Source organism: Giraffa tippelskirchi, chromosome 5, assembly GCF_054371585.1.
Source record: "Giraffa tippelskirchi isolate mGirTip1 chromosome 5, T2T-mGirTip1v1.2.pri, whole genome shotgun sequence".
NCBI classification, from domain to species: Eukaryota; Metazoa; Chordata; class Mammalia; order Artiodactyla; family Giraffidae; genus Giraffa; species Giraffa tippelskirchi.
In genome coordinates this window covers 8,421,158-8,444,837 of record NC_137279.1, presented here as the reverse complement: position 1 = coordinate 8,444,837, position 23,680 = coordinate 8,421,158, and the positions used below count along the sequence as shown (strand labels likewise).

The 23,680-nt window shown below is 43.2% G+C and overlaps 1 protein-coding gene across 3 annotated transcripts in view; it reads left to right on the top strand.

Annotated features, from left to right (window-relative positions):
* KCNH1 (potassium voltage-gated channel subfamily H member 1) overlaps window positions 1–23,680 on the top strand; it is a 512,797-nt gene that overhangs the window by 133,237 nt on the left and 355,880 nt on the right. For all 3 annotated transcript variants that reach the window (XM_081489690.1, XM_081489691.1, XM_081489689.1), the window contains exons 4-5: window positions 3,662–3,790; window positions 12,837–12,955. In XM_081489690.1, the coding sequence (XP_081345816.1) occupies window positions 3,662–3,790; window positions 12,837–12,955 (248 nt within the window). The remainder of the gene's footprint in view (window positions 1–3,661; window positions 3,791–12,836; window positions 12,956–23,680) is intronic.

Sequence of the window (23,680 nt, the reverse complement as noted above, 5' to 3'; positions counted from 1 at the left end):
AGAGAGTTATTTTATTTGGTGGGAATGTTAAGGACTCCAAGTCTAGGAGGCAGAATCTCAGTAGCCCTGAGAAAATTGCTCTGAGGAGGTGGAAGTGGGAGTCAGGGGGGCAACTTATATACAAATTCACAACAAAGGGGGCAGGGAGTCTGACCATCAAAGATTACTGCTAAATTGTAAGGAAAACCAAATATCAAGCTAAGGGGTTTAGCGTTCTTCTGTGTAAGAGAAGATGTAGACCTCTGGGCTCACTGAATTCATTCCATTCGTGTGTACCTAAGCTATCCAGGGCCAAACCCTGTTTTTTTGGGGTTTTTTTTTTTTTGATTTCTCACATCCTGCCCCTACTAAGCCCCCCAGCTCTTCAGCAATCACTGTTAGGGGTGACGGCATTTGCTGGATTGCAGACCCTTTTGGGAGCCTTCATCTACTCAGATGGTAAAGAATTCTCCTGCCAATGCAGGAGACCCGGGTTCAGTCCCTGGGTTGGGAAGATCCCCTGGGAAAGGGAATGGCTACCCACTCCAGTATTCTTGCCTGAGAAATCCCATGGACAGAGGAGACTGGCGGGCTACAGTCCACGGGGGTCACAAAGATTCAGACACGACTGAGTGACTAACACTTTCATTCACATATGGCAGCTTGGAATTGCTGATGGCTGTGACATTTCTTGCCCGCCGATATGGCAGGAAATATTTCATTTCACACAGGTAACACGAGAGAACCACAGTCTTCTCCTGCCAGCTATCCCCCTGCCCTCTGACCTCTCCCCTAACATTTATAGAATGGGGAAGTAGAGTGGAATGCTCCCTAATCTCTAAGACAGCAGAGAAGAAAAAGTGGCCCGGCTACACACGTCCAGTTCTTACCCTCATATTGCCAACCCAGGGGAAAGGTCTGGAGTGTTACACTGAAAGATGTCCCTCCACAAAAAACACCAGGTCCGGGAAAAGGAGGGCGTCCCTGCTGGCTCAGATGGTAAAGGATCTGCCTGCAATGCAGGAGACCTGGATTTGATCCCTGGGTCAGGAAGAGCTCCTGGACTAGGGAATGACAACCCACTCCAGTATTCTTGCCTGGGAAATCCCATGGACAAGGTTCCCACCCACAACAAGCCCAAGCGATCAGCTGGAGAGGAACTCTTAAAGTAATAGATACTGACTATATGAATTTTTGGCACAAGAAACAGATTTAGAGATTGAAAAGGAATGATCAGAATAGTGCGTGCTAGTTGGGGAACATTTCTGGAAGGAAGCAACGAGCCGTTTGGTAGAGAGACAGGCACAAAGCTTTGAACATATAGACCTGTTGAAATGGGGGAAAGTTCTTGTAGAGCTTGAACTATGGTAAAATGAAAAAGGCCTCCCGACATGACAGATACAGTGGCTCTTGTGACCTGGGAGATGTGGATTAGTGTCAGCAGTCCAAGTGGTCATAAAAGTTAGATGGCACAGCCCCAACTGGAACAAGTTCGTAGACACCAGGCCAGCTGGTGCAGTGCCGTCAAAGGCCCACAGGTGGCAGCTGTGAGGGGGGCGGTTCTGGGGATTCCAGTGAGACCAGGCTCCTGGCGTGAGACAGCGTGAGTGGGGGGCGTCTCTTCTGACTTATTACTAGTTTGATATATCGGGTGTGCATTCTCATTTACCCAGCTGAAAGAATATAGCTTTTAGCTTAGTTTTCTTTAGAGCAAAAAGTGAAGTGTTTTTTTTTTTTTCTCTCTTTGTTATATCAGCTAAGATACAACCAAGAGCTGTGTGTACGTGGGCTCAACTGATATGATGCTTTTCCTTGAGTTTTCTGTTGCTTAATTGAAAGTGGGTTAAAATCCACATCAGGTTCTAAGGAGGATCCTGGGAGGAATAGTAACACAGGCCTCCCAAAAACAGTGGATAATTCAGAGACCATATATTTCTTGGTTTTGGAATTACTGTGTGATTTTTTTTTTTTTTTTTCCCTGCTTGTGCCATGCAACTTGGGAATCTTAGTTCCCCAGTCAGGGATCCAACCCTGGCCCTTGGCAGTGAAAACATGGAGTCCTAACCACTGGACTGCACAAAACTCCTGATTTTTGTATGGTGGATTTTTTTCTTTAAAAACACATTTTTCTTTGGGTGACATTATGGTGTATTCTAAGAGTACCCACAAACTGGTAGGTAAAAAGGCAAGGGACAATAGAGGTTTAAAATTAACTGTGGATGAATATATAGACAATCAAAATTTAAGGAGAATGTAGTCCTGCCGATCCTTTTGCTGCCTGTTTGACCATACGTGGTGGGGTTATTCATACTTACATATGAACAAGTAGCAGATATATGAGCTTGTTACTGTTAAGTTAAATTGATTAATCCTAGTGTTAATTAGAGATGTCTGTTTGTCCGTGTCATATAGTAGAGAGTTTGTTGTGACTGTAGGCAGAGAGACCTAGGTGACCAATTGAGAATGTATTTCCATCTGCTTGCTATCTCCTAAAATAAAATAATAAAGGTAAAATGCTGAGTCCAGTGCCTTGCGCAAAGGAAGCTTCTCTAAGACTTAACAACATGGAGAAATATCTACTGTATTTTAATTTGAAAATGGTTATAAAATGGTATGTAAAGCAATATTCTAGCCAAATAGCTGGTTAGTTCTTATAAGCCAGATGCTGTTTTAGGAGCTAGGTATGAGAACTGAGTGGGGTGAACCTACCATTGCTTTATGCGACATTTAGTTTTGTTACACAAGAGAGATTGGTGCATCTTGCTATGATGTCCTCAATAGATAGAAAACATCTATTTTTTCCCTTATTTATTTATTTTTTGGGGGAGCCAGAGACTAATTTTGTGCAGGTATCTAATCTATCCATAGATACCTGAGTAGGAGACCTCTCTGAGAGGTCAGTCACATGAGCCCTGCCATCTCCTCCTGGGGTTTAGGGCAGTGCTTTGGGAGAGCTTGTTTATGCCTCACTTTAGTCTAGGAGCAAGGTTTGGAAGTTGAAATGCATTCGCCGAACCTCCTAAAGCACTAAGTAATCACAGCCCAGCTCCCTCTGGAGACGTCCCTTTCTGGGGAAGCCTTGGCTGGGAGAATCATTGTGGTGATTTTCCTCCTTTCTTGGTGTGTCCTCTTTTGCCATAGTGTTGGACCTTTGAGATTTTTATTCTGGGGAGAAAAACTTAGAAATGTAGTTTCTAGTCCATGGTCAATTAAGCATTTGAGTCACATTGATGGGTTTCCCAAACCAAATTTTGACACTGGAGCCTTTAGTAATGGAAATTTGAGTTTTGTGGTCTGCTGACCATGGATGGCGCCACCCAACTGGCCCTCACTCCTTGCTTCGTCTCTATATGCTCTAAGGTAAGTCTTTAGGTCTCTGTACCTTAGTTACTTCCATAAGATCAGGGGGGATTTCCAACCCATTTTCTAACCATTTGACAAGGTTTAAGAAATCTGTACTGACAGAATTATTGGGACAGGAGAACCTCCCCCACTGAGTAGTTACTATGAAACTTTTATTCCAGCAAGAAGAAAAATTAGTGGTGTAAAACCCCAGAACCTGAAGGAATGAAGCCATTCTAAAAATGAATTAATGTTTATACCAATTTTGTTCCCAAGTCCTTATGTAAGTTCCTCTAATGAGAGTGCAAATTACTGACCAACCTTTTGGTATTTCTTTCAGGGACACCTGTGTGGTTCTTTGTGAAAATTGCTCCAATTCGAAATGAACAGGATAAAGTGGTTTTATTTCTTTGCACTTTCAGTGACATAACTGCTTTCAAACAGCCGATTGAAGATGATTCATGTAAAGGTTTGTAATTCTGATTTGTACAAATACTTTTAAACCTTTTTTTGTTTTTGCCTATAGTGTGACTCTTTGTTACAGAGAATTTGAGGTTGCCACAGCAATCTCTGCACAAGGACCAAGGTTTAAACTTTAATTTGTGTTAGATAAAGCATTGTATCATTCTGGAATGCATTGAGGGAAAAGTAAGTGAGGAAAAAAGCTTTGGTTAGGAAGGCATTTTAATCAATTTCATACCTCTGTAGATTAACCCTTTCCAAGTAGACAGAAGAAGGTAATTGGGCACCTCTGATATCGTCGGAACCTTTGTAGGTTTTCACATGACAGATGTCAGTTAACCAAATGAGTGGCTCATGACCACATTTATCTTACTTCTATATACACTTCTTTAAATTTGACTGAGTTCTAGCATTTTCAGAGTGTTAAAGCAGATTTTAACACATTGCTACCTCTGTGGTTGATTAAGTCTGTGGCTGGTTAATTCATTGGAAACATGGCATTAATGAGGCCAGAGTCTTCAGTAACATTCCCATATGGGTCATTTAATCAGCTCGGGAACCACAGATTTTAGCACTCACCTCAGCCATATCACGTACACGTATTGTTTGAATAACACTGGGGACCTAGGAGAGGGGATGGCTCAGGATGTCTAGAACAGTGATACTCCTGAAGTGGTCTAGCCCATCAGGCTGTCAAACCCAGAAGTCTGGAATTAGGAGGTGTCAGAGCGCTCTTTTCCAAGATAGCCAAGAGGCCAGGAGCTCTTTCTAGTGGCAGTATTTTCTGGCTGGGCGGCTGATTTTCCAGCTCTACCTGAGACCCTGCTCCTTGCATTTTTCTGAGATGCAGCAGAGAGATAGGAGTGAAGTTCAAGGGAGAGTAAAACTGGGGCATGTTATCCTTGATGTGACAAAACTGTGATTGTTAAATGGCAAGAAAGGAAGAAATAAAAAGCTTTCCATGGCTGCTCCCTCTGGGGCTGTGTCCTCTGAGGGTGTATAAAGTCCTACCTCATTTTTATAGAGTTCAGAGCACAATGCTGTGCATACCAGGGCATCCTATTTTTTTCTTTTCTTTTCTTTTTTTTTTACAATCTATAGCTCAATAAATCAACGACAGCCTGCCTTTGGGTTTCAAGACCGGAGCAGATGCAGATAAAGTCTCTCCACTTGCCTCCGCCTCCCACAGTCTCCTTTTCTCCTGCAGATTTGTGATTCCCTGATGTCTGGGTTCTGACTTGCAGATCTCTCAGTGCAGTAGCTCTCACAGGGTGATGGACTCACTCACGATGAGTGTCATCCTGTCACCATCCAGAAAGGCCGTTTGCTTTTTTAACTGGCTAAACACATAAATAGCATTTTAAAGATGATCTGATATTTTGACACGTATTTTTGCAAGTTTCCTCTGAAAAATGTGAACTAGGGGATGCGGTTGAGTCAGAACGTTTTCTTATCATCACCACTGGAACATTTTCAGGAGACGTGAAGGGATTGTTCAGCAGGAAGGGCTGAGCCAACTTAGAGCACCCCCCACGGGGGGGGTCTGCATGGCATTCTCAGGGAGCCTGAAAGAAGAGATAAATCAGACTGATGCAGGGAGACTCACTGAGGTTTATTTTTCAGGCATGACATGCTCCACTTCATTTGTCCTGCCTCACTCATGCCTTTCCTTGCAGATAAAAGTTTTTGTACACACATGCACACCCTATTCCCTGTTAGCCAGGGGAACCAGATATTAATTCTCTCTGTCCGTGAAATACATAGGAGTAATACGCGGCTTGCTTCCTAAAAATTTAAAATGTACACGTGTGCGCACACACACACAAGCACACACTCTTTGGCTCTCAATATAGGAATGCAGATAGTGGATCATGTTTAATGTTTCCTCCAAGACAGGACTTTATAAGCCTGTCCATTTCAAATGCTATGGCAGATATGTTTAGACCTTCCCACTCATCATGTCACCGTGCCCCTGACCCACGTGGATTTGGTGGTCTGTTTAGGACGAGGTCAGATTTTATATTAGTCTGTTGATGATGGAAGAGCATGATAATTCTCCAGGCCTTGATTGTTGTAAGTCTATAAACTGCAGTTCTGGCTGCAAGGGTCTAATATAATGGTGGGAAAACATCTTGTAGATGGAAAATACACTGCCATGTGACTGGGTGATTCTCCTGACTTGACATTTCTCCTTGGAAGTGTTCTCACATTCCAGCCGGTCCAGCTGAGCTTTCAGTGCAGCACCTCAATTAGCATAAAAAGTCTGAGTGTTGCTGTCCCAGGCTTGCGTAGAATTCATCTTTCTTTTTTCTAAGATTTATTCATATTTGGCTGTGCTGGGTCTTTGTTGCTGCACGGGCGTTTCTCTAATTGCAGTGAGTGGGAACTACTCTCTAGTCGTGGCGTGTGCTCTTCTCACTGTGGTGGCTTCTCTTGTTGCAGAGCACGGGCTCTACTGCGTGCGGCCTTCCGTCCTTGTAGCAGGTGGGCTCCGTAGTTGCGGGTTTCCAGGCTCTACATCACAGGCTCAATAGTTGTGGCACATGGTCTTAGTTGCTCCATGGCATGTGGGGTCTTCCTGGACCAGGGATAAATATGTACGCTGCATTGGCAGGCAGATTCTTTACCACTGAGCCACCACGGAAGCCCGTAGGATTCACTTTTGAGGTGAATGGAAGGATGGATAATTGAAAACCCCAGAAAACCCCCAGATGTTTGCTCTTTGGCATAGCAATATGAGATGTTGTCCCATTAAAGCCAACTATGCTCAGATTTTCTTTAAAATAACTTTGTTTTCTCTGATCGCTTTGTGCCTAACTTTAGGGCTTGGGAGTGGGATGAGTGCATCCTAACAGAAATTCAAGAAGCCAGTTGGTGCCTAACATTTTCCCATGAACAACCCACAAAGAGGAGAACACACAGGATCATTGGTGATAGACTATTTTAGCATCTGACACAAAGTAACTCCCCTTTGGCCCTAAGCTCCATTCACAAGTGATGGACCCTGAGTATGCTCTCTAAGACCCTCTTTTATTTAGTGTATCAGTTCTCATGACCCTTTTCATGAATTCTCTAGACCCCTGATTGCCTCTTCTCCTCTTTCCTGTTCATCTTTTGGCTGTTTCCCTTGATCTCTGATAAAAGAAGTGCCCCCAAATGGCATGGAGCAAGGGGATGAAAGGCCAGCTAGGTCTGCTGTTTGGTAACAGCTCTAGTGTGTGCGCGCGCGCGCGCGCGCGTGTGTGTGTGTGTGTGTGTGTGTGTGTAAAGGCTGAAGGAGAGAGCAGGTGGGAATTCTTGGTTGAAATGAGACTCAGGGATGCTCTGGGGTTTCATTTATTCCCCGTCTCTTGCTCTTCTGTCCCTGCGGATAATTGGGAGTGGGCTGCAGGGCGCTTTTCTCTGTTGAAGCTGCCCTTGGAAACCAGGCAGGTGGGTAGAGAAGGATTAGAGTGCAGGGCTCAGAGCTTTTTTCCACATTGTTCACCCCACAATGAGTCACCCCTCTTGTTTGCTCTCTTACCTCACTGGATAATCTCACATTAAAGGAGCAAATTCATTTTCAAAGATCCACACATTTACTTCTAAATTCAGGGTTAAAATTGAGCCAAGAGTGGACAAGAAAATGAATGTAAAACTCTGAAGGAGATTTTTAAAGGCCAAAGATGTAGAATATTCAGGGCTGAAGGCTCCGGCAAGCTGTCCTAACTGCTGACCCTTCTCCACGAGTCTTCACGTGGGGTACACATGAGGTGCTCTCGGGGAAGAAAGAGGGTAACAGATACAAAGCACAGGTCCCCTCCTCCTCCAATAGTCACATTTTCTCTCTCTGCCCTTAGGAAGACTGGAGGGTGATGATGTAGTGACTTCTGCTTGAAGAAGCCATCCTAGAGTTTTGGTTATTGGTCCATCGATAGAAAGATCTGGGGGCAGGGAGACTTGAGGACACCTCGGCAGTGTCCACGCTGACTGGTGGTCCTCTATGTCCTTTGTTCTCTGCTGGGTGTTGGGTTATGGCTCCAACTCCTCTAAGGGACCTCATGACTCTTCAGATTAAGAAGAGCCTGGCCTCCTAGCCTCCCCCCTCCCCAGGGCAAGGGTGCTTTAAGGAGTCCTCTGCAACTTCTGTTCCAAGTGCCTCGGCGTGGTTTTCCAGGGAGGGGCCTCTAGGTCTGTGTTTTCTTATATCTCTGGACTTGCCCTGGGAGGAGCTGGAACTTCAGCTCATCTCAGAACCATTTCTTCTGGCCTAGGGAGGATACAGGGATGTATGGGCTAAAGCAGCCTAGTGGGGGACTCACCCCAGTTGAAGCCAGTAGCCAGTGTGGGCTCTAGTAAGGGAGAGAGGGTTGTCCTTACCGAGAATGGAGAAAGGACTCGGTGAATACTTTCTAGCTGCTTGTTAGATTGCAAACTGTGTTCCCCTCCTCCTGTCCTCCATTCATGCTTTTTTCCCCCTCCTGCTCACCCCTCTCATCTTGCCTCATCATGTGATGCTTTGATCTTCCTATGACACCCCCAGCCCTACCTGCCATGTGGTGACCTTTAAGACAGAGCTAGAAGAATCCTGAGCTGGGGATTTCTTCATCTGAGCTCAGTTCCCTGTTGAACTCCCAAATGGGATATAATTGGAAGGGTGGGTGCAGAAATACCTCCTAAAACTAAACAGAGTTTGTAAAATGGGCTACTTTTCCTTTGGGACTTTATGTCTACCAGAAACTCAGATAGAAGTAGGACAATGGGAGAAAACAATTTGTTCTTCATCCACGTTTATTCAGCATACACACTCACTGGGTGTCTTTGGGGATGTTTAGCTTTATGATTGACACTGACCCTAAGGAAATGTAAGACAGAGACCCTGCTCCTTATAGTCTATTTGGGAGATGGGCAGACAGGTAAGCAAATAAGAACAATAAAGCCTAACCAATAATGTAATGGAAGTCTGCCTAAGGCAAGTAGGGGTACATAGGCGGGAGCCGGCGATTCGGCTGGGGGTAGGTGGTATCAGGGAAAGGCTTCCTTGAAGGCAGAGGGCCTCCCAGCTGCCTTATATTCCTTGTGGAAGCCATGTGGCTTCCCTTAACAAGATCACCTTAAGCTCGATTCTCATTGAGTTATTCTCTCCCAGTTGGCCCCTCGGACAATAGGAAATTGACTTTTTCCAGGAGTGTTTTTCCTGATGCTCTGCTGTAAGGGACATTGTTGGTCCAAATTGTACACTTATCTTCTACCAAACCCATTTGCTTCTCTTCTGTGTTTCCTTAAAATTTTTATTGATGTGTAGTTAATTACAGTAGTATGTAAGTTTCAGGTGTACAGCAAAGTGATTCAGATATATTAATATATGTATGTATATATGTACATACTCTTTTTCAGATACTTTTCCATTATAGGTTATTACAAGTGCATAGATTTCCCTGTGCTGTACAGTAAGTCCTTGTTGTTTATCTGTTTTGTGTATAGCGATGTGTGTCTGTTGATCCCATACTCCTAATTCCTCCTTGCTGTCCACTTTGGCAACCATAAAATTGTTTTCTATGTCTGTGAGTCTATTTCTGTTTTGTAAATAAGTTCATTTGTATCATTTTTCTTTTTTTTTAGATTCCACACATAAGTGATGTCATATACTCATCTGTCTCAGTCTGACTGACTTTCTTCCATGTTTTCGATCTTATTGCATGGCTATCACCCCAGTCACCCTGACCAGGGACCCAGAGGCCACCTGGATCGCCTCCTCTCTCCTTCTGCAGCCACTGATTCTACCTCGGCAGCTGTTCTCAAATCTCCCCTTGTCACCTGGCTCAGGCCACAGCACGGGTCCAGGCCCTCCTGGTGTCTTGCCTGGGATTCTGACTGGTCTCCTATCTGTCAACCACTCCCACACCACCATTCTCTCCTAGAATGCCCCCACCATATTTAAACTCCTTTACTGGATGCCCTTCGCGTGTCCGGTTGAAGTTCAGATTTGTTAACTTGCCGTCTAGGTTCTCACACCTAAGGTCTTCTCGGTCTGACCCTTGATGATCTCTTTAGCATCACTTCAGGCCATTGCCTGCGTTCTCCTCCCCTCTGCATGCCATGCACCATCCGTCTAGCTCTTTATTTTATTTTATTTTTTTTTAATAAATTTATTTATTTTAGTTGAGGGCTAATTACTTTACAATATTGTAGTGGTTTTTGCCATGCATTGACATGAATCAGCCATGGGTTTACATGTGTTCCCCATCCTGAACCCCCCTCCCACCTCCCTCCCCATCCCATCCCTCTGGGTCATCCCATTGCCCCAGCCCTGAGCATTTGTCATCTAGCTCTTTAGAAGATCTTCCTTGTCACTGACATGTTACCCTGCTTTTTGATTTTTCTGCCTTCATGGGTGCTGTTCCTTCTGTGTTGGATCGTCTGTCCTTTCCTTCCTGACTTCGACTGGCTCCTACTCATCTTTGCAAAGTTTGCTCTAGTGTCACCTCCTATGGGAAGCCCTCCCTGATAGCCTAGCCTGGATTTGTTATGCCTTCTCTGGACAGTTTCAGCCATAGCATCCTGTACTCATGTGTTATAGAATTTAGCTTACTATATCATGGTTTTTAATTTACTTGTAAGTCTTCTGTACTAGCATACAAGCCCTTTGAGGCCAGAATCTGTACCTTACTCATCTTAGCATCCCTGGTACTTGGCACTTTGATGGTACATAATAGTTATGTTTGGAATTAATATGTGAATGAATGATGTTCTTCCATCTGGCTCAGCATGATTCCTATTATAAAGTGTTTAGAGTCCAGAAAGAACAACATGGGGGGTGGCACTTGGGAAAGGACTTACTGCCTCCGTTCAGAAGAGGCAGAGTCTGCCCGTCCTAGCAGAGGTGTGATGGGGGGTTTCATGCTGCCTGTCCATTTCCCCATCCAACACCTACTCGCCTTCCTGTGCCCTTCACACTCAGTTGAGAGCAGAAAATCAGGGCTAGAGTGAGGGACTAGCCTGGGCCTGGGGAAATGCCTGAAAGTCCAGGAATCTTTCTTTTAATGTTTTGTGCCATACCATTGGATGGACCAGGACCCCAAGCCCTGCCAGGCAGGGTCTGGGTTATCTGCCCTGCCAAGTCCCTCTTGTCATTGGTCCCAGAGTGTAGGTCGTGGTGAAGGTGGTGGTGGTGGTGGATGGGTAGGACTGAATGGGGGATGTGCAGAACCCTTGCTGATGTTTACATGCACAATTGTTTTCTCCCCACCTGAAAAATATACTTTCTTCTCCTCTCGAAGAGCTTTGCAGAATTCATTTCCAGCTTTGTTTTGAGCTGAAGGAGAGCCTGACTCTGAAAGACACCTTAAAAAATTCTAGCCCACAGTTCACGCAAGCAAATTCCAGTGAGCACTTTCATAAACAGCCCATCTAGGGGAAGATGTCAAAGACCCCTGGAGAATCTGGGCTGTCCCCTCCTGTCAACATCAGTGGGACTCCCTGTAGCCCGACCACTGTGAGCCTCTTTTCACACTGACCCCAGCAAGTCCCATTTCTCTGCTTAATGACATTGGGATAGATGAAAATGCCATTACCTTTTAATATAGCCCAGAACTTCTGGAAGAGATAAAAAGACCTGATTTGCTATTCCTGCTATATTGATGAAAATTTGTACAGATTATGATCCTTAAAGGTTGTACAGAAAAAAAAAGAGCCATCATTCTGCTTGACTCCATTGTCCTCTGGATTCTCAGTCTGTCTTGGAAAGGTGCTCCAGGGTAAAATTTGGTAAATGAGATTTCTGCTGCAAGGCACTGACTACTTCTAAACTCTAAAGGATAGAATATAAAATCGCCTAGTCTTGCTTTCAGCTGTCATGTAGAAATAGTTGCATGTTTTGTTTATTTGCTACACACCCCCATCCAGGTCTTGGAGCTTCCTAGCCCAAGCTTGGTTTGGAGAACCCCTACAGACTTTCAGAGGTCTCATGAGGCAATTGCCATGGTCATAAGCTTGATGCAGATGGCTTGTTGGATATTGGAATGGACAGTTGTCTCTGGGGACCTTTAAAACATCCCTCATGCATCTTAAATTCTTAGTAAGGATCACTTGTTCATCTTAGATTTTAGAGTATATAGTGGGAGGATTAGAAAAAGATCAATACTTTTCCCTGGAGGAACTAGTCCATAGGGCCAAGGAGGCCTCAAGACAGTGTTTGTTTTACTCTACTACTCAGAGCCCACTAAACTTAGTCAGTTTGCTTTGCCAGGAAAATGCATCCTGCATTTAAGGTGTGTAGGTAGAGTATTTTAATTTCCACTTTACAGAGGAGATAATTGAGGCCCAGGGAACTTAAACAATTTGTTGGTGTTCACAAGCAAGCTGGAGGCAGAGATGGGACTTATATCCATATGTCTTTACTCCAAGTTCAGTGCTAGGCTCATTGAGTTTCTAGTTTTAAGGGGACCTACATGCCATCAATTATCCTTCCCCCATCCCAGAGCAGACTAAAATCAACCAGAATTTTTTTCCCCACCTCTCCAGAGGTTAAATGCATTTCTTATTCCCCTGGCTTTGGAGAATGTAGTACATGGAATGATCATTTGACTAGTTTGTCTAGTTATTTAAAACCTAGAACCAGCTTGGTCTCTGCTAGGATCACACAACATGGGGCTTGTGAACAGCCTGGCCATACATTCAGAGAAACATCTCGATTGCCTGGTGTTATCTGGCAGAAAAGCCTTGGGCCAGAGTAGAGTGATCTGGGTTCTAGACTCTTTAACTGCCTAGACACTCTGTGCCTCGGTTTCCCTATTTGTAAAACAATGCTACTATTAAAATCTGCCTTCCCTACTTCACAGAGCTATGATTAGGATCAAGTGAAAGCACAAAGGAAAAGTCCATCACTGCCCAGATTTCAGCATGTCCAGGGGCTTCTCTGAGCAGCAAGTTTTGATGGCGAGTGACTCATGGATGCGCAGGAGGACAGGGGGTCGCGTGGGGGTCTGCTTCTGACAGCGTAACTCGTGGTGTGAATGTCCGAGTGCCTTCAGGACCCAGGTGAACCTGTCTCTCCTGTCTTCCGCATGCTCCAGGCTGGGGGAAGTTTGCTCGGCTGACCAGAGCACTGACAAGCAGCAGAGGTGTCCTGCAGCAGCTGGCTCCCAGCGTGCAGAAAGGCGAGAACGTCCACAAGCACTCCCGTCTGGCCGAGGTAAGGGCAAGGGCTTAGTTCAACTTAACCCTCCCCTCACTTCAGGCAGTCCCTGGGCTGAGAAAATGGTCCACCGGGAGGGTGCTGGCTTGGAAGGGACCTTTAGGACTCTGGACTCTTGTCTTGGCTGAGCTGAACACCATGATGTGTGACTCTGGGTAAGTGAGCTAACTCTTGTCAGCTTTGTACTTTCCTATACGTAAAAGGGAACTGCCAATTCCATTTGAAACTGCTTGAGATAAAAGGTGTCGGTTAACTCTTGGGAAGGAGGAGGAAAGGAGATAGTGGTGCCATATTTATGAAGGGGGCTTTACTTATAAACCTTTGCTGTTTGGGCAATGTTTACTATTGTGGGAAAAGAAGATACAGGAAACAAAAAGGAAGAAAATAAAAATGACTTTAGAATCCCACTAACTAGGTAACATTGTTACAATTTTTATGGGCTTGCCTTAACTCTTCTTTGCATTTAAGACATATTCTATTTCCTCAAGCCTAAGCAATATATTTTTTCACTCTAATGGAGTTGAGATGTATCTAAGAATCAATATGCGGATTTAAGGTGGGTTATATTGCCTTTTCTTCATTTTATATAATTATCAACATATGGGAAAAAAAGCGAAAGTATTAGTCGGTCATTCATGTCCGATTCTTTGTGACCCCATGGACTGTAGCCCACCAAGCTCCTCTGTCCATGGAGTTCTCTAGGCAATGATTCTGGAGTGGGTAGCCATTCCCTTCTCAAGGGAATCTTCCTGATCCAGGGATCAGACCCGAGTCTCCTGTATTGCCGGCAGATTCTTTACTGTCTGAGCCACCAGGGAAGCCCAGTTATAAAAGTTTTCCTGGACAATAAATATACTTAATATTACTGTTGTTTCCATAACCTTTGTAGCATGGAGAACTCATGGTGTTGGTGTTCCTCCTTTTGCTGGGACAAGTGAGAGTCTGGGAAACCTGGGCAAGTTGTTTGATCAGGCTTAATTACCGTGATTACTGTCTGTCTTTGGTGGTTTTGCATGCAAACCACTATCATCTTCCTTTGGTGGGGCCCGGTAATTTTTTCCCAACTAGACCAGGTAAGGTCTAGTTAATTAGTAGGACCAATTAAGAGCATTACACCTTCCATACAGCACATTTCCATCAGACCCAAAGATGCCAGACTTAGCTGTCTCTCTGCCTGGTGGTGGCCCGTCAGTTCTTAATCTGTGCGCAGAAGGCAGGGTGCTTCCTGACTTGCCTCTTGGCTCCCATACCCCTAAGGGAGATACTCCCAGTGTAGTGCAGCTGCCAGTGGGTGCTCTGTATATGTGCACCGAATGTCGAATGGGTTGACTACAGAAGATGTCCCTGTATGTATAGCAGCCAAAAGCTTCTGCCCATAGTGGGAATGGGGACATTCATTTGTGTCATGTTAGAGCAGGTGAGACCTTGGATGACGGTAGCATCATTTTTATCATGACGTGGGCTCATCTTATGATAAAAAAAAAAGGAGACCTTTCAGCTCACAGCCTGCACTCTGTCCCTGATGCTGCTTTTGGTTAATAAAGTTCCCTCCTCTCACGCTGCTCTCCGCCTGGCTCACTCCCATCCAGCCACATTCCTGCTGTTCCTCTTACAGCACAGGCTTGCTCTGCCTGTAGATATCTGTGTGCAGCTCCTTCACTGACGGCAAGTCTTTGCTCAAATGTCATTTTCTTTTTGTGGCTACCTGTGTCAGTAAGAGATACAAAAACTAGTAGGATATTTATATCTGAAGAGATTGATTGCAAAGAGTTGGTTTATGTGGTGGTGGGGGCTGGCTGGACAGGTGCAGAATTCACAGGGCAGGTTGGCCAGCTGAAAACTCTTGTGAGGAGCTGATGCTGAGGTCCACGGATGGAATTTCTTCTTTCTCAGGAAAACCTCAGTTCTGCTCTTAAGGCCTTTCAACTGATTAGATAAGGGCAACCTAGATTATAGAGTGTAATCTCCTTTCCTAAAAGTCAGCTGATTGTAGGTGTCAATCACATCTACAAAAATCTTCACAGAAGCACTTAGTGTTTGACTGAACAACTGGGTATCATGGCCTAGCCCAGCTGACACATGAAACTAACCGTTATGGTTTATTCCTTGTCAATTTGGCATCCGTATACATTTCCTTAAACCATGTTTCAGTTCAGTTCAGTCGCTCAGTCATGTCCGACTCTCTGCGACCCCATGAATTGCAGCACGCCAGGCCTCCCTGTCCATCACCAACTCCTGGAGTTTACCCAAACCCATGTCCATCGAGTCAGTGATGCCATCCAACCATCTCATCCTCTATCGACCCCTTCTCCTCCTGCCCCCAATCCTACCCAGCATTAGGGTCTTTTCCAATGAGTCAACTCTTCGCATGAGGTGGCCAAAGTATTGGAGTTTCAGCTTCAACACCAGTCCTTCCAATGAACACCCAGGATTGATCTCCTTTAGGATGGATTGATTGGATCTCCTTGCAGTCCAAGGGACTCTCAAGAGTCTTCTCTAACACCACAGTTCAAAAGCATCAATTCTTCGGCACTCAGCTTTCTTCACCATCCAACTCTCACATCCATACATGACCACTGGAAAAACCATAGCCTTGACTAGACGGACTTTTGTTGGCAAAGTAATGTCTCTGCTTTTAAATATGCTATCTAGTTTGGCCATAACCTTCCTTCCAAGGAGTAAGCGTCTTTTAATTTCATGGCTGCAATCACCATCAGCAGTGATTTTGGAGCCCCCCAAAATAAAGTCTGACACTGTTTCCACTGTTTCCCCACCTATTTCCCATGAAGTAATGGGACCAGATGCCATGATCTTAGTTTTCTGAACGTTGAGCTTTAAGCCAACTTTTTCACTCTCCTCTTTCACTTCCATCAAGAGGCTCTTTAGTTCTTCTTCACTTTCTGCCATAAAAGTGGTGTCATCTGCATATCTGAGGTTATTGATATTTCTCCTGGCAATCTTGATTCCAGCTTGTGTTTCTTCCAGCCCAGTGTTTCTCATGATGTACTCTGCATATAAGTTAAATAAGCAGGGTGACAATATACAGCCTTGATGTACTCCTTTTCCTATTTGGAACCAGTCTGTTGTTCCATGTCCAGTTCTAACTGTTGCTTCCTGACCTGCATACAGGTTTCTCAAGAGACAGGTCAGATGATCTGGTATTCCCATCTCTTTCAGAATTTTCCACAGTTTATTGTGATCCACACAGTCAAAGGCTTTGGCATAGTCAATAAAGCAAAAATAGATGTTTTTCTGGAACTCTCTTGCTTTTTCGTTGGTCCATCGGATATTGGCAATTTGATCTCTGGTTCCTCTGCCTTTTCTAAAACCAGCTTGAACATCTGGAAGTTCACGGTTCACATATTGCTGAAGCCTTGCTTGGAGAATTTTGAGCATTACTTTACTAGCATGTGAGATGAGTGCAACTGTGCAGTAGTTTGAGCATCCTTTGGCGTTGCCTTTCTTTGGGATTGGAACGAAAACTAATCTCCAAATAAAGACAAAAGTTGAGCGCCGAAGAATTGATGCTTTTGAACTGTGGTGTTGGAGAAGACTCTTGAGAGTCCCTTGGACTGCAAGGAGATCAAACCAGTCAATCCTAAAGGAAATCAGTCCTGAATATTCATCGGAAGGACTGATGCTAAAGCTGAAACTCCAATACTTTTGCCACCTGATGTGAAGAACTGACTCATTGGAAAAGACCCTGATGCTGGGAAAGATTGAAGGCAGGAAGAGAAGGGGATGACAGAGGGTGAGATAGTTGGATGGCATCACTGACTCGATGGACATGAGTTTGAGTAAACTCCGGGAGTTGGTGATGGACAGGGAAACCTAGCGTGCTGCAGTCCATGTGGCCACAAAGAGTTGGACACAAGTGAGCGACTGAACTGACTGAAAGACAATAACAAAGTCATACTTCCACCTAACATGATCCTATTATCTTTTTTAATTAAACTTTTAATTTTGTATTGGAATATAGCTGATTCACGATGTTGTTATACTAATAGTTTCTGGTGGACAGCAGAGGGACTCAGCCATACATATACCTATATCCATTCTCTTGCATATAATCAAAACATACCAACCCTCCCCCAGAGGAGGATGCAAAGTCCTTGGGTGAGATCCATGTTTCTCCTTGACATCCTGTAACTTAAGCAGTGTGATATAAACTTAACTCCTATCTGTATATCTTGTGTTAGATGATAAAGGAATAAGAGGGAAGAAAATAAAAGTAATAAATAAAATAAATTGCCTATATATATATACACACACACACACGGAAACGTTCATAACAAAATAAGAAATACTCATAACTCTTAATCCTCTCCGTAACCTACTCTGTTATTCTCCACTTAACATCTCCCAGTATACTCTGAAATTGAAATTGTTAGTCAGTTAGTCGTGTCCAACTCTTTGTGAACCCATGGACTGTAACCTGCCCGGCTCCTCTGTTCATGGGATTTCCCAGGCAAGAGTACTGGAATGGGTTGTGATTCCCTTCTCCAGGGGATCTTCCAAACCCAGGGATCGAACTCAGGTCTCCTGCATTTCAGGCAGATTCTTTACCATCTGAGCTACTAGGGAAGCTACACAGTTTACTTATTTATTGTATTTACTGTTCACTGATATATCCCAAGCATTTAAAACAGTGTTTGACACATAGTAGATGGTCATAAGTGCTTTTTTTCTTAATTGATCAGATGGATAAAAGAAAGGAAATGATGTTGGTGTTTTTGTCTACCTGTCTGACATGAGTAGGTGGTGATTCACTGGCAATATGAGGCAAGCATCTGGGTCCTCTCCCAGGGGCTAGTAAATTTTAATTAGCCTGGCTAGAGGCTTATGGAGTTTATTGATCTTCTCAAAGAATCAACTTTTGGCTTTGTGGATTTTCTCTACTGGTTTCCTGTTTTAAATTTCATTGATTTCTGCTCTAATTGTTTTTTTCCTTCTGTTTAGTTTGGATTGAATTTACTCTTCTTTTTCTAGCTTCCTAAGAAGGAAGCTCAGTTTATTGATTTTTGATCTTTCTTCTTTACTAATATATGCTTTCAATCCTATAAATTTCCTTTTAAACACTGCTTTCACTGTATCCCACAAATTTTGATAGGTTGTGTTTTCATTTTCAGTTTGTTCAAAATATTTAAAACTTTCTATTGAGATTTTTTTTCTTTGATCCCATGTGTTGTTTAGAAATGTTGTTTAATCTCCAAGTATTTGGTGATTTTACCACTGTCTTTCTGTTACTGATTCCTGGTTTAATTCCACTGTGATCTGAGGGCAGACATTGTTTGATTTCTATTCTTTTAAATTTGTTGTGTTTTATGGCCCAGTGTGTGGTCTGTCTTGGCAAATGTTGCGTGTGGGCTTGAGAAGAATGTATATTCAGCTACTATCAGAGGAAGTAGTCTATAGATGTCTTTTATATCCACTTGACTGATGGTGGTGTTGAGTTCAGCAATATGCTTACTGAGTTTTGCCTGCCGGATCTGCACGTTTCTGGTAGGGGGCTGTTGAAGTCTCTAACTACCATAGTGGATTCATCTATTTCTCCTTACAGTTCTTTTAGTTTTTGCCTCGTGTATTCTATTTAATCAGTTTTTGCCTCTGGTATTTAATATTTTGATGCTCTGTTGCTTGGTGCCTACATATTAAGGATTGTTATGTCTTCTTGAAAAACTCAGCTCCTTTATCATTATGTAATGCCATTCTTTTTTAATTTATTTTTTAATTGGAGGATAATTGCTTTATATGTTGTGTTGGTTTCTGCCATACAGCAGCACGAATCAGCCATAATTATATATATATCCCCTCCCTGTTGAGCCTTCCTCCCCTCCCTCATCCCGCTCCTCTAGGTCATCACAGAGCATCAGGCTGGGCTCCCCGTGTTATACGGCAGCTTCCCGCTAGCTATCTGTTTTACACATGATAGCCCAATGAAAAAATGGGCAGAAGACCTAAACAGATATTTCTCCAAAGACATACAGATGGCCAATAAATACATGAAAAGATGTTCAACATCGCTCATTATTAGAGAAATGCAAATCAAAATTATAATGAGGTATTACCTCACACCAATGAGAATGGCCATCATCAAAAAATCTCCAAATGATAAATGCTGGAGAGAATGTGGAGAAGAAAGAATCCTCTGCACTGTTGGTGGGAATGTAAGTTGATACAGCCACTATGGAGAACAGTATGGAGATTCCTTAAAAAACTAGGAATAATACTACCATATGACCCAGCAATCCCACTACTGCATATATACCCTGAGAAAATCATAATTGAAAAAGACACACATGTTGTAATGCCATTCTTTATCCCTGATAACTTTTCTTGCTGTAAAATTTCTGGTCTGTCAGGAACAAATATTGCAACTCCCACTTTCTTTTGCTTAGCATTAGTATAGTAAATCTTTCTTTATCCTTTTATTTTAATCTACTTGTGTCTTTATATTTAAAGTGGGCTTCTTACTGACAGCATATAATTGGGTCTTATTTCTTGATCCACTTTGATAATCCCTGTATTAATTGGCCTATTTAAACCATTGACATTTAAAGTGATTATTGATATAGTTGAATTAATATCTACAAAATTTGTTACTGGTTTTTGTTTGTTGTCCTTGGTTCTGTGTTCCTATTTTGTCTTCCACTTTTTTTTGCCTTTTATGGTTTTAACTGAGCATTTTATATGATTCTATTTTTTTCTCTTTCCTTAGGATATCAATTATACTTCCTTTTTTACTTTTTTTTTAGTGGTTGCCCTACAGTTTGCAGTATACATTTACAAGTAACCCAAGTCTACTTTCAAATACAGTCAACCCTAGGTATTCACAAGGGATTTTTTCCAGGACCCCTCACAAATACCAAAATCTGTGGATGCTCAAGTCTGTTACATAAAATGGCATGTGTTTGTATATAACCTAAGCATATCCTCTTATATACTTTAAGTCATCTCTAGATTACTTATAATACCTAATACAATGTAAATGCTCTGTAAATAGTTGTAAATATAATGTAACTGCTGTGAAGATAGTTGCTGGTGGGGCAACAAATTCAAGTTTTGCTTTTTGGCACTTTCTGGAATTCTTTTTCTGAATATTTTGATCGGCACTTGGTTAAGCCCACAGATGTGAAAACCATGGATTTAGAGGGCCCACTGTAAACTGTGGGTTGGGAAAATCCCTTGGAGGAAGAAATGGCAACCCACTCCAGTATTCTTGCCTGGGAAATCCCTTGGACAGAGGAGTCTGGCAGGCTGCAGTGTGTGGGGTCACAAAGAGTCGGACACGACTGAAGTGACTGAGCATGCATACTGTGTAATATACTGCTTCGTGAGCAGTGCAGGTACTTTGTAATTAAATACTCCTCCAATTGTTCTGTCAAGTCCCTTGTATTATTCTTGTGACTCACTTATTCATAAGTGTACATAAGCATATATATAGATACGTATACACACAAACACACATTATCAAATACATTGCTGTTCCTTTGAACAAGCTGTTACCTGGTAGATCAATTAAGCATAAGAAAAGTTTTCTCTTACCTTCCCTTATTCCTTCTGCAGTGTGCAGTATTCTTCTTTTTAATTAAGTAGGTCCAACTTTATGATTGATATTATTTTCTTTCTCTCTGAAGAAATTTTTAATACATTTCTTGCAAAGCATTTCTGCTGGCAACAAATTCCCTCAATTTTTATCTGAGGAAGTTTATTTATCCTTTCACTTTTGAAAGATAATCTTCCAAGGTGTAGAGTTCTAGTTTGGTGTTTGTTTTCTCAACACTTTTAATATTTTTAAATATTTCACTCTACTCTCTTCTTGCTTGTGTGGTCTCTGAGTGGAATTATGGTGTAATTCTTACCTTTGCTCCTAATAGGTTAGGATTCCCCCCCTACCCCCATCCCCCGGATTCTGGATTCTGTTAGGAATTTTTGTTTGATTTTCTGCAGTTTGAATATGCTGTGCCTAAGTGGCTTTTTTCCCCATTTCTTTTCATTATCTTGGTTGGTGTTTACTGAGCTTCCACTATCTGTGGTTTGGTGTCTGACATGAATTTTGGGGAAATTATCACTCATTATTGCTTCACATATTTCTTCAGTTTTTCCCCTTCTTTTCCTTCTGGTATTCCCATTTCATATATGTTACACCTTTTGTAGTTGTCGCACAGTCCTTGGACATCCTGTTTAATTTTCATTTTTGGTCCTTTTCCCTTTGCTTTTCAGTTTTGAAGGTATCTATTGACATGTTCCCAAGCTCAGCAATGCTTTCCTCTGCCATGTCCTATCCACTACAGAGCCTATCAAAGGCATTCTTTATTTCATTTACAGTATTTTTTGATCTCTAGCATTTCTTTTTGGTTCTTTCTAAGACTGTCCATCTCTGCTTACATTTCCTGTCTGTTCTTGCATGCTGTCTATTTTATCCATTAGAACCCTTAGCATATGAATGATATTTTTAAAAATTTATGGTCTGATAATTCCAACATCCCTGCCATATCGAGGTCTAGCTCTGTCTTTTTAGACTGTGTTTTTTGGCCTTCAGTATGTCTTGCTACTTTTTGTTAAAATCCGGACATAATGTTCTGGGTGAAAGGAACTCAGTTAAGTAGGCCTTTAGTGTGGTGTAAGATATCCGGGTGGGGAGCGGGGGCACTTCCCAGGGGCGCTAGCGGTAAAGAACCTGCCTGCCAGTGCAGGAGATGTAAAGAGAGGTGGATTTGTTCCCTGATTCAGGAAGATCCCCTGGAGGAGGGCATGGCAACCCACTCCAGTATTCTTGCCTGGAGAAATCCCTGGTGGGCTACAGTCCATAATGTCGCAAAAAGTTGGACAGAACTGATGCGACTTATCATGCACACAAGATGTCAGGGGAGAGGAATCATTCATAATCCCATGATTTGTTGTTGTTCCGTCGCTAGGTCATGTCCAGCTCTTTGTGACCTCATGAACTGCGGCACACTAGGCTTCCCTGTCCTTCACTCTCTTCCGGCGTTTGTTCAAACTCATGTCTATTGAGTTGGTGTATTTAAAAATGGTTACTTTATCCTCCTCCTTCTAGAAGCAGGAGTTACAGTTCCCAAAGGGGATGGAGGGGGAGGGATAAAGCAGGAGTTTGGGATTAGCAGATATAATGTACGTAGATCAGGCTGGAGGACCCTTTTCACAGGTTGAATTCTCTGGGATGCAGATCCTGAGTAACATCTGTGAAAGAAAGGGAGGAGGAAGCAGCATTGGGAAGGGCAAGCAGCAGACACACTGCAGATCTGCTAGAGGCCCTGCCAGCCCAATGGGGAGCTCTGCAGCAGAGACAGCAGCCGGAGGAGCCCCACACAGAGCGGGAAGGGCCAGGTCCCTCCACCACCTTCTTGCTCAGTTATTGGTGGGCGCCTCCTTGGGAAGCTCAAGTTTCTGCCCCTTAGGAGGCACACTCCACAGCCGGGCAGAGAACCCTTTCTTGGAGCAGGATCTGCGTCTACTACCACCTTGCTGCTCTAACTCTCTCTGCCTTTATAGGAAGGGAAGTCATGGTCGGTGTATGAGCATCCATCCTGCTCAGCAGGATTCACCCTATGGTCTTCATGCAGGAGTGAGCCTGCTGGACTCTGGTCTGGCTGAGACCACTCCTTGCTGCCAGCTTCTCTCTTCATGAGATGGTTTGGGGGAATATATGGAGGGGAACCATCTCCTCCTGTCACATCTTCTCACTTCCCTATGAGGGACCCAGGTCAGGATAAAAATCTGGGCCATTCAATCATGATGGCGAGAGCACAGGCACACCCCCTCAGTCACATCACAGGCCCACAGCTCATGACACCATCTCACTGCAGGGAGATCAGGTAAATGCTGTATGTGCTGCTGGTTTTCCTGTAGGTGACAGGCGTCGTGGGCTGAAAGAGCATTAAACATTACAGCCCACTCGACCACTTCCTGTGTGATCTGGGGCCAGTGATTTCACCTTTAAGAATTTCCATTTCTTTCTGTTTCTTCTCTTCAAATGGAGAGAATGAGTTCAACTGAAAATAATATGTACTCACAGATTTGTGAAGAGTAAGGCAGGTTATGAATGTGAACGAACACTTTAGTATATAGTAAATGTTCACACGGAGAAGGAAATGGCAACCCACTCCAGTGTTCTTGCCTGGAGAATCCCAGGGACAGAGGAACCTGGTGGGCTGCCGTCTATGGGGTCGCACAGAGTCGGACACGACTGACGCGACTTAGCAGCAGCAGCAGCAAATGTTCACAATGTTAGTTTAATATTGTTTTGAGTATTTGTTCTTTATCTTGCTTTTAAAAATTTTCTTAAGAGAAGGAAATCTTGCCATTTGCAATGGCATGGATGGACCTTGAGGGCATTGTGCTAAATGAAATATGTCAGGCAGAGAAAGACAAATACTGTATGATCTTATTTTTATGTGGAACTAAAAGAAAGCAAAACAAAAAACTCCTGATCTCCATAGATAACAGACAACAGATTGGTGGTTGCCAGATGCAGGGGGTGAGGGCAAATGAAATTGATGAAAGAGGTCAAAAGGTACAAACTACCAGTTATAAAGTAGATACGTTCTGGAGATGTAATGAAGCGTGGTACCTATTGTTTGTAATACTGTATTGTGTATTCAAAAGAGTAATTAAACATTCTTATTACAAGAAAAAAATTTGTAGCTACACGTGGTGATGTATGTTAATTAGACATTGTGGATGTCATTTCGCAATGTATAT